The sequence below is a fragment of the Pteropus medius genome, unplaced genomic scaffold (assembly GCF_902729225.1).
Source record: "Pteropus medius unplaced genomic scaffold, Ma_sr-lr_union100, whole genome shotgun sequence".
NCBI classification, from domain to species: Eukaryota; Metazoa; Chordata; class Mammalia; order Chiroptera; family Pteropodidae; genus Pteropus; species Pteropus medius.
The window spans coordinates 35623374-35635505 of record NW_024351730.1 but is presented as its reverse complement, the minus strand read 5'-3'; the positions used below and the strand labels follow the sequence as shown (position 1 = coordinate 35635505).

The 12132-nt window shown below is 30.5% G+C and overlaps 1 protein-coding gene and 1 pseudogene across 2 annotated transcripts in view; both read right to left on the bottom strand.

Annotated features, from left to right (window-relative positions):
- Window positions 1-12132, bottom strand: part of CCSER1 (coiled-coil serine rich protein 1) — a 1118997-nt gene that overhangs the window by 507654 nt on the left and 599211 nt on the right. For both annotated transcript variants that reach the window (XM_039845718.1, XM_039845719.1), the window contains exon 9: window positions 3007-3084. In XM_039845718.1, the coding sequence (XP_039701652.1) occupies window positions 3007-3084 (78 nt within the window). The remainder of the gene's footprint in view (window positions 1-3006; window positions 3085-12132) is intronic.
- Window positions 3298-3407, bottom strand: LOC120588682 (uncharacterized; annotated as a pseudogene).

Here is a 12132-nt window from a genome sequence, read left to right as displayed (position 1 = left end):
ACAGAGGAAGGTGAAAGAGTTTAAATTGGCATTGATTATTTAAGACACATTCATCATTTATTTAATAATCTCCTTCGTCACAAGAACTATTTTGTTTATAGGCTTTGCTGAGACACTGAATTTATTTTTAAATAATTCTTGCTATGTGCATTACAAATCAGAGCTCATTGTACACTAACATCAGTTTCAAGCCTCCTGATAAATCTGTTGCAGAATAGTTTATTGTAAAAACCTTTGAATTTATTCACTGTAGATTTTTATAATTTCTTTTAATAGTTTTCATATAATTAATATCTTATGGGGATTTTATTTCTCATCCTAAGACAAGTGTGTGGCAACAGCTATCTTCCCAAGTAAATTACATTAATGGATACTTGTAGTCTCTTATAGTCTGACATTCATATCACTGAAACGTTATTCATAATGATCCATAAACAACAATTTGTGGCTAATATTTGGCAGCTTTAGGAAGAAAGCAAGCGAGTAAAAGAATCATCCATAATATGCAAGATATCTATAAGATTTTTCATATTCTTTTCTGACAAATATTGCAAATTATAAATATAGTATTCTATGTGGGTATACATATCACATTTGTGAAAAATTAAAATAATGTCAAACTATATTTCCTGAGGAAAATGTGAACAAATATTATAAATTAAAAGACAAATGATTTTTATTGCACATGAAAATTTGAAAAATTATTTATAAATAGATATTGAAAAATACAGAAAATATATCCCAGTCAGGGAAAATTACACTATTGATGAATCATATATTCCAAATAGTCACACAATTCATCACATTTAAAATGCTTTACTTATTTCTAATTTGTTTATTTAAAATATTCTCTCCAGGATTTTCTATACAAAATGTTCTAAAGTTTATTGCTACAGTAACATCTAGTTACTGGTATAAGGCTCTGTATGCATATCTTTGGTAATTAATTTGCTGATTCTGATTATTATGTCCTAGGATATATCTCGCCCACCGAGAAATGTGAAACTTGAAATCTTTAGAAAAGATTATTATTCTGTGTTAATGACTACTGAAATCATAACAGACATTTCTACAAGGAGATTCTTTAAGGACTCACTACCAAAAAATTATTCTTTAATCTCAATTCAATCCAGTAAAATACACTAAGCTCTCACTGTCAGATATGAAAAGCTAGAAATTAATGGAGATTTAATAATAAGAATTAACAATGTTCATGGCTTTATTTTTAATTTTTATTTACATGTTTAGAAAACTAAATAGCACTAGTATAAGAAATTTTTGTGGCAACAAGAAAATTATAAGGCATAGATAGACAAATACATAAGAGGCTGCTAGTAGTTACGGCTTAGTTATCCCCTCACAGGTACCATTCATTTCTTAGCAAGTATTTCTTACAAGCAGTCCTAATTGTGCTACAGATCTCTTACATTCTAGATTTATATTCAGTCATTTAGATATTTAGAATTCAGTCTCCCAAACATAATTTCCTTATACTGAGTAAAATGGAATATTCCTTGTTTTTAAGAATATGTTACTTTTAATAAAAGATTAGACTTCTACAAAGATAATGGGGTAGTAAACAAATGACTTCACTTTCTGAAACTCAGTTAATTTATTTGAAAATTAAGGGGTTCGAAGTAGGAGAATTCTAAGTTAGCTTGTTGTTCCTGTATTGTATGATTTTGATACACTGGAATAAGATTTATTATATGCTGGACAACTCTCTGGTTTACAGATTGAAAAATACATAGGTTGTGATTTGTAAAATACATACTGGGTTTATATCCTAAAGACTAAATACATGAAGAACATGTATTAAAAAAATTTAAATGGAAAAGCAACTCCTTCAAAAGAGATTAATATTGAAACATGTCTTTGAATGTAATAAAAATTATTTTTTAAATATAAAACATTGACATTTAAATAATATACAACATTGGTATTCAGAAAGTATTACAGTCATAATATTGATATCTAGAATATTTAGATATCTAGAAAAAAACATTAAAATAAATGTAACAGAAAATACACAATAAAAACATAGCTTTTAATGTTTTTTTTTAATTAAATGCTGTACATAAATATCTGAAAATAATTTGCACTGAAATTCAAAACTGGTGTATTTCCTAATAACGACAAATAACTTTATATTAAATATTTTATTTGACAAGGCAACAGAAAAGCAATATCTATATTTATGTTATGTAATATAATGAGGACATGCAAATAGTCATATATTATACAACATCATAAAACAACTAATATCATATCTATTCTATTTGCACTTGTCAAAAAAGTGCTAAAAATGTTTTAAATAGAAGAGAGAATTCTCACAAATGTTACATATAAGATAAAGAAGATAATTCTATTTTTTTAATCAGAAGGAAGTTTAAAGTCAAGAACTTCGGCAAAATGAAAATTTCATAGCTGTTTTTTTAAAGATAAGTATTTGAATTGAAGTCATCCAAAATCACTCAGTGTTACTAGAAGCAATCTTGTATTCAAACTTATTTTTTAATCTTATTTTAACTTTCAATTAGATTACTTTTTGAAGCCTGCCCTAAAGCCCGAGAGCTAAAATATTATTGTTTATTTCTCTACTAAGTTGTGTTTCCTTTTATGTCCCAGTATGTAAAAATGATGTGCTTGGCTTTAGTGACTGCAAACTTTATTAAACTGTTAATAAATAAATTAGTACTCTCTTAAAAATAAATTATCCTAGTATTCTAATATGTATCATCCATGTGCCTGTGAATTCATTAATTTGAAAGACTGGATTAGAGATGTTGATTTAAAAAAAAGAAGACATTGGTATGCTAGTCAGTGTCCGTAATTATCTTTTTTAGTTCCAGAGGTATTTGGGGATTATTTAAGAGCAAAAGATGAATGGGGCACCATTACATTCTATTAAATCAATGCATGGACACAGTAGTAGCAGAGGTAAATAAGCTGTGGAGATCTGAATATCAATAAAGAAGATAAAAATGGTCTTACATAGGTACTTACATCACATCCTGGAAGTTCAGTCTGTGTGGATTTATCTACTCTTGAAGCAAAAGCCTTCTGTAAATGCTGGACTTTTTCCTGCAAAAGGAAAACAAATAAAAACCAAAAAATGCATTACTGGTTATCATGTGCTTCCATACTAACATTCCCCCTTATTAAAATTTGATTAGTGTACAATTCATGATTCTCTGTGCGCCTACGTTGTTCTGCTGGTGCTTTGCATATCAGCTTATATATTCAGAGCTTTAATTTTCAGGTCATAACCCCACCTTTGCCTTCTATTAATACAGGAAACACTGAGTCAGAACTACAGTTGAAACCTAGAGAGACAAGATTTGCTTATGCTATACTGATAAGAACAGATACTACATTTGATCTTAACCAAAAGGCCCAGAAGCGGTATTTGCTTAAATTCAAGACCCAATGTTTATACTGTTACTAATTAGCTGTTTTTTAGAAACTAAAATGATAGGATTTTACTGCTCTTGTTTTGGAGCATTTACATTTAAAATCTCAAACATTTTCAATAAATTATACCACCTAGTGAATTCCATTTCGTTTATTTTATTTTTCTCCTTCTTAATTCTCTCCTGGAATCTACACATTTAGGAATCTCTATTTTAAGGAATTTGAAACTAATCCAATCATTTTGTAACTAGGCAAGGGAAGTAATGCATGAAGAAAGTTAAGGACTTCTTCAGATCTCCAATGTAAATGCATTAATTCGGGTCTATTTATTTGACTGGATTTCTGGCTGGGGTGTTTTCTTCTCAGTCCTAAATGTGTCACTTAAAACAAAAGGAGATCTTGAACTTAATTATTATGTATTGTGTCTACTGTGAGCATGCACAGCTGAGAGTCCTGTACTCACATGATCACATCTCATCTTGAGCTTTTTACTTCTATTACCATCTTTTTTCAATGGGACCCATACAATTTAGAAAGTTTAACTTGAGAAAGTTTCCACAGAAGTTCATGTGATTCTGCTAGACTCTCTTTTTGCTTTACTAGCTTTAAAAAAAAATTGTTTTATTTTCTTTTGAATGCTTAATAAGATATATTAATGATAAACAAACAAACAAACAAACCGTGATTTAGTTCATTTTTTTCTAGGAAGTCATTAAGGACCTCACTACCAAGACCTTCAATTACACAAAGCTTATCCTTCCCTTTCTTTTCTCTCTGTTCCTCTCTCTCTCTCTACCCATCCCTCTCTATTTCCCTCAACTCTGCCTGAAATCTGCGAGTTATCTGAGTTGTTTAACAAAGTAAATATGTAATTTAGGTAAATATAATTCATTTTAACTTATTGAAATACAGAAGTCATTTTATGTATTGTTAATATTTCATACCTCCTAACTTCCCTACTACAAAATTTCTAGCGCTGCTATTCAGACAAAAATGAAATAGAGATGAGATAATTCAGGAAAATATAATGCAAGTGAAATAAAATGTTAATTGTTTAAAACGGGTAAGTGAAAATGTGGCTGCATTTTCCAAATTAAACTAAAGTGAAACATAATAAGTAGTGTTGATTTAGACTTACACTAGGGTTAGGAAAATTATAGGGAGAAGTAGAAATAGGAAAAGGAAGCAATATGTTTGTTATCACTGAAGTGATGTTTAGAAAAGTTTATCTACTTTTGAAATAGGTTAGAGTCATAAGTATCAGAAAAGTAAGTTTTGTTATAAATCTGTAGGTTTATAAATGTTTGTATATGAATTAGAGACCAAGCACAAATGAGAGTGAAGAATGGATAGCAAATGCTTCCATTATGCTTCAGCTCACATTTCTATTTTCAAGGGCTTCCATCATAAGGTTAGGAGTTGGAAAGGAGTGATTAAACTCTAGCCCATTGGTCTGAGTTCTAAGACAAGTTAAGATAAATGAAATATTCAAACAGCTTCATTAACCAATGGTTTAATCAAAGCAAAACAAATTCTAAGTCAAGAATAGTTATCTTCAGAAATTAAAAAAAATAAACAGACATTTCTAACAAAATTCATTGTTACTCTTTTGCAAGCATTTTCACAGCAAATGTCAGATTTTAATTAATTATTATGTATGCACTTGTATGTCACATTCAATAGTAGAGAGTGAATTATAAGTTTCCAATAAACTTAGGTACACATAATTAAGAATTAAATTTTATTTAGTGCAACAGTAGAAAAAAAATATGACAGCTTATGATAAATTTCTATAACAAAATTAAATTAAATATAGATTATATAGCTGTTGGAAGATAATCATTCATGGTCTCTTGCTTTTCTGTTAGATGGAAATTTAGGAATTGATAAATTTAACATATAATAAAAAAGAGTATAATAGATAATCAAATAGAAAACATACCACAAAAATAGCTATTAGAATTTTCTTAAATTTTAAAATATTACTTTACAATTAAAGGGCAAATTACAACTGAACTTAAATATAAGAAAGATAATCAGAAGGAAGCAACATGAACAGAAACAGTTGAAGTATACTGAACTTTACTCTTGACCACCAATTTACCACGTAATTTAATGTGGCTCTCTTTTAGTATCTTCTTATATAAGCAAACATTGTAATTCCTTATTCTAATCTCTCTTAGAGAAACAGGGAAGAATTGAAACATTTCAACTTCTGGTAAGTATATTTTATAAATAAATCTATGCCCTTGATAAAATATCTCATTAAGTTTCCTTTTTCACAAAGTGACAATACCTACACTAAACAAAACACACCCTTTTTTTCTCACTTAAGAATAAAACACAGATGTGCTTAGAATAAGCATGAAGTCCTTAATGCAATGATATAATCAATTTATGCAGAACAATCTATATTCTGCTTAAACTGTTAGAATCATTTATTCTTGCTAGAATATCTTTGTATTTATTTACATTATTACTCTCTTGAGTAACAAAAACAATTATAAACCAGTATTTCAAAGTCTAACAGTTTATTCATCCACATGATTTATTTTTACCCTAGATTTTAATATCTATTATCACCTACTAGAGCTGTTTAAAAAATTTATGCATGTTAAACTAAGCATAGTAAAACAAACTGAAAAGAAAATATTCAGTAATCCTAAGATATAACTCCATTTTATCTTAAATTATTATTTTAATTACCTACACAGAAGTTAGTGAAATTCATCTACAAGATGCAAAGGAGATAAACTGAAAAAATAGAACACGAAGGCCTACTTGCAGTAGTTAGCTTCAGAATCTAAATAAAAGAAAATGTATTCTTAAAAATTAGCAGAACCTGATATAGAAAATATATGTAATAGTGATTGCAGCACTACTATATACATATGTACCTTGAGGCTGAAGGAGAAAAAAAACACCTGTGTTGTTATCCAAAATTTGCAAGAGAAAGTTTTGCAAAGAGTAGGTTTGAATAAGGAAAAAAGGAATATTATAAAATGTAAAAAGAACACAGACTATTTAAATTGTATAACCATAAATTCAGATCTTAAATCATGGATCTAAAGGTTAAGTTTATGGAAAAAGAAATAGTTTTGAAAGATTGACACTCTGAAAGAAGAGAAAAGCTAACTTTTAATATTAAAATGTATTATAATTCAACACAAGAAAATTCACAAAGTGTTCTGAGTCAAGTTTAAACTAGAAATTTAATAGATCAAAAAGAATTTGAACATCATCTTATAATGGACTTCAATGCCAATAATAAAAGATTACTTAAAAAAAAAGAAAGCAAAATCTAAAGGGAAAATCATTGGGATTGTTTAATAACGTCAAATCCAAGAATTAAAAGGCAATGTCACAGAGTTCACAGAATTAAAAGGCAATGTCACAGAGACCACATTATTTTCACCCATCTTTAATAAGGGCATATCACTGAAGATATCAGTAGAATTATAAACAAGCACAACAGTGATCTAGCAAATCAAACCTCCTCACATAGAACATAAAGTTTCTTAGACATTAAAATGTATGAATATTTTCTTACATTTTGTTATCGAAAATTACTAACATATAACAAAACTAGGGAGACTAACACAAAGAATGCCTATACATTCTTCACTCAATTTCGACAATGAATATTGGTATTTAAATCAGTATTAGTATTAGCTATACACTTAAATAGCTCTACTGGTCAGTATTGTCCCTCAGCTTAGATAAGAGATGTTTGCATTAGAGAACCCGGCTCTGGAGAAAATGACAATAAATCAATAAAACAAACATCTGGATAACATATTTTCATCTAATTATATGATACCTAAACTAGGAAATTGTCTGACATCTCTACAACTCATCACTTTGAGGCTGCACTGCAGGTAATTTTAAGAAATAAGAGGGCACATTATTACATAACATTTACATAATATTTTACATTTATGGAACTAATTAATCCAGTAAGAGATTATACAAATTGAAAATATACCTAGATTTAAAAAGAGTTCATGTCACTTCATTTAAGAAAATAATAATCAAAAATGTAAATTAGGGATTTTATATCTTTGAAGATTGAAATCATTCTTGTATCTAGATACCAAATGCAATATTCTAGATGTAAAAGCATATGGACTTTTTTACTCAACAAGAACTGAATGATGCTTTTGTTTCAATTCCAGCATTACTGTTCTGTTTTTTTTTTTTAACCAAAGAACACATTATACTATATATAAATACCATTAAACAAATATATATATTATAATATAAACATTATATCATATATATTTGATTTCTTTAGTGTTTATGACAGCTAATCCATTTCTTCTAATATTTCTTCTAGTAAGGTGAAGCTAATTAAGAGAGGTCTTAGAAAGAGGGACATAAAAGAGGTGTCTTTGAATTAGATAGATCCTTTAGGAGCTAGGGGGATGAATTTTCTGGGTTAAAAACACTAGGTATTTAGTGACTGATCAGGAAAAGAATAAGAGAAGTTGGATTGAGAAATATCACCAATCACTTTGTAAGGTGTATAAATGTCTAATCACTATGTTGTATATCTGAAACTAATATAATATTGTATGTCAACTGTAATTGAAAAATGAGTTAAAATTTTCAAAAAGAGAAATATCACCTAGATGTTTGTGGTTTAAAATAGATTTAAAACATCTATTAATTACATATCAAATTTATTTCACAACCACTGCTTTTTTTATATCTATTGCCACTACCATGACCACCCACTACCTAGGGGTGAGCAGAGGAATGGAGCATTGACAAGTGCCAGGTGTGCACAAGGCACTGCTATCTTTTACCCCAGTAGCCTCTATTCTGGGTTGAATAGTGTCCTTCCCAAATTCTTATCCACCTAGAACTTGTGAATGTGCCCATATTAGGAAATAAGATCTTTGCAGATGCAATAAAGTTAAGATGACACTATGCTGGGTTAGAATCATAACCCCAATATAACTGGTGCCCTTATAAGAAGAGGGATATGTGGACACAGCAACACAGATATGCAGAAGAGAAGGATATATTAAGACAGGCAGAGATTAGAGTGATGTATCTAAAAGAAAAAGCAATGACGAAGACAGGAAGCAACCACCAGAAGCTAGAAGAGGCAATGGAGGATCCCTCCCTAAAGAATTCAGAGGGAATATAATCCTGAGGACACCTTGATTTCCAACTGCTAGGCTCCAGAACTGTGAGAGAATACATTTCATTTGTTTTAAGTCAGCCAATTTGTAGTGCTTTGTTACAGCAGCCAGAGGAAACTAAGACAGCCTCCTAACTGGTATTCCTATCTTCCCTCATACTTTCTATATTCCCTCTTATCTGTAATTAACAGCAAAGTAACCTGAAATGTGATTTGGATCACATCGCTCTCTTGTTTAAAACCTCTTAAAAATATCCCATTACAACATGGTAGCCACTAGCCACATATGACAAATGAGCACTTGAAATGTGGCTAGTCCAAATTGAGATGTGCTGTAAGTGTAAAATATACACTGAAGTTTGAAGATGTAAGTAGAAAAATATTAATAATAAAATATTTCATAAATAATTTTACATTTATTATATCTTATAATGATACTATTTGGGACATATTAAGTTAAATAAAATGTATTTGAATAAAATGTATTACATAAATGACTATCATTTGTCACTTGTTTTGTATTTCTATTGAACAGTTCTGGTCTATACAATAAAAAGTAAACCTTTACAATAATGTATAACCCCTGCCACTCCCAGCCTTTTCTTATTATGCTAACTCCATTTCATACTGGTCTTCATCTTACAAAGGTGACTATTAGTCATTTTCTTTCAATTGCTTGAGTGGACCAAAATTTTTCACACTTAAACTTTTAACATATTATTTCCTGCATCTGGAATGTTCTTCATATTTAGTGTTACTGACTTAGAGATATCCTCTCTAAACTAGATTCCTATCTCCAGGTGATTCTCTTTTAACCTCTTCTTTATAAATGTCTCTCATTTATTTCTTTTATTACATTTGGCTGATTGTCCATATTTGGTCTGTCCTCTGCACTAGCATTCAAGGTCCTTATAGCAAGGATCATGTCTATTTAGAGCCATATTGACTTCTAATTGACTGCCTAAGATAGTTTTTGGCACATTCTAGGTGCTCGGTACTTTTTGGAAGAAATGAGGGAATAGGTGTATGAGACATAATGCATGAGGTTTGAGAGGATTCACTGGAGACCAGCTGGTGAACCAGACATAGCCAGAAGCATTTGCTATAGAGAATTTAATATTGGTGACTTGACAAGTCCAGTAAAATGTCTGGCATTTGTATGGTATATAAATTTAAGCAGGAATATACTGTAAATGATATGTTAACTGTAGGGTTATTTTAGTAATTCTAGGCAATACAAATGCTTTAAGAGAAAAAGAAAGGGAGAAGAAAGCAGAAAGACAGTAACGGCATTAAATAGGTACAAATCAAACGTGTGTCTGAGGATTTGTATTTCTCACATCAAATGAGAAATATTTTCATGGATAGATTAGGAGGTATATACACACACAGCTATCCTCATTCTTGCCTGAAATTAATAAGGTGATTCATCTAATGAAAGTAATTAGGGGAAAAAATAAATGTAGAAATGTCTTCTGTAGGAAATAGGGCTCAGAAGAATTCTCTGACATATCCGTCACTCTGGACCATATCTGCATGACAGGACTTCTGCTAGAAGTACACTTTTGGTTTCTTTCCCTACCTCTTGCTCACTCCTCTTCATCTATAAACTGGTAGGTGACCTTGGGATAAACAAACGTGCTCTGCTTCTTACTGGCATAGCTTGTCTACAGGATGAAATCTCAGCTTGTCCAGACATAAGCTTACAGATTCTTGCCCTGTGGGAGAGGTTACAATTTTCCCTTTGTGTCAGCAACTCTGGTGGGTCACTTCAGTTGAGTTTAGAATGTACTGGAAGCTTATATGGCTGCATTCCAATACAGGTTTGGATTGTATTATAATTCAATCTCTCTGAATCTTCTATTTTATAATTAGTTCTGAATTTAGGAGGGCAAAGAAGGGCATTGTTTATTGCCCTTTTAAAATCTCAAAAATACACACATACACACACTGAATCAATTTGGAAAAAATGGCATTTCAACATAGTTATTGGGAATTTCTAGGAGAGTTATATTGTGTTGACCAAAAGAACAACTATAAATCCTTAATTCATCCTTGAAAGTTGTGCCTATAAAAAAATCTGTGTAACTGAAAACAGAAACCTGCCTGCAATACTGAGATTGACATCTTGCAAGTATGGCAAAGATTCCTCTATTTTTCTTTAATATTTTTATCCGGGAAGGTCAAGATATTATCTCCTGCCTACTTTATCATTGTTTTAAAAATTAGATTTAAATATGAGACTCCCTTTTTGAAGAAAAGGTTCACTTTAAGCAATTGTGAACATTTTACTTTATTTTACTGATTTAATATTCATGTATATAAAAATTCTTACAATAAACTGTATATGACACAAAAATCTTCAAGGCAGTCATTCATTAACAGCAATATGCTGATGGCAGCATTATGGAAACACAACAAGAGTAAGAGAGACAATAGGAAGATCACTATAGACTTGCAGAGTCAGCATGGCTTTCCAGGTTGACAATCAGCTAGGACACAACGATGTCATGAATCAAACTTCACAGACAAATTGTCCACACAGATCAAACTTCACTGTCAAACTCAAGAAATTCTGAATACCATAAAATTCATTATCCTTCAAATTTCCTTCAGCACACTCATAAGCGAAGGTAGAAAATAAAATAAAACCCTATATATGTATATCTGAAGAGTAGAATCTAATAAAACAGAGAATCTGAAGGGATTACATGGAACTATAGGAATTAGTTGCTTTGGATGTCTGTTCATTCATTTTTTAAACAAAGTTGGTAGGCAAACACATTTAAAGCTGGACTAATTGATTCCAACAAATATTTAATGACTATAACTTATTAACCCATCTACCAGTAATTATAATACATTTAACTATATAAACTGTGATTTCACTTTCTGTGTAACTAGAAAAACAATAAAATTTGATTTTGTTTAATATTTGTTTCATTTTATATATTTTATATTTACAAATAAAATTATTTCTATGAAGTTTTTGGCTAATTGTTCACTGTGAACCATTTTGGAGCCCAGCTCCTGAGTCAAACACAACTCTGCTAGCTGTGCAACCCGCAGAACAGGTGCAGGCTACGTACTGGACACCAAATACAATGTTCTTGTTACACAGAAAGTGGTAAACAAAATGTTGCTGTCCTTGTTTCACTGCTTATAGTTCATAGTGCAGACAGGCTTCCAGTCATGATACATACTGATAAAGTTACACATTTTGATAAATGATATAAAGGGAAGCAATGAGTACCTAAGAGAGAGAATAAAATGAAGGATGCCCTTTATATGTGACGATATAGTGGGCCTCACAGGAAATGATCCTTCAGGTTAAACCTACAGGACAAGGATACAGGCAGGCAGTAAGCAAGGGACTGTTTGATAGAGAATAGAGAAAGTTCAGAGAGTGAAGGGTTGAAGAAACCATATGTTTTTCTTTTTTTGTATTCTTTTTGTTTTTTAGTTTTTGAGAAACTGAAAACAGTATAGTATGAATAGAACTTAGTGAGAAAGAGGATTATTGGCATAAGATGATTGTAGCTCTGTTAGGCATTGGTTTTATGTTAAGT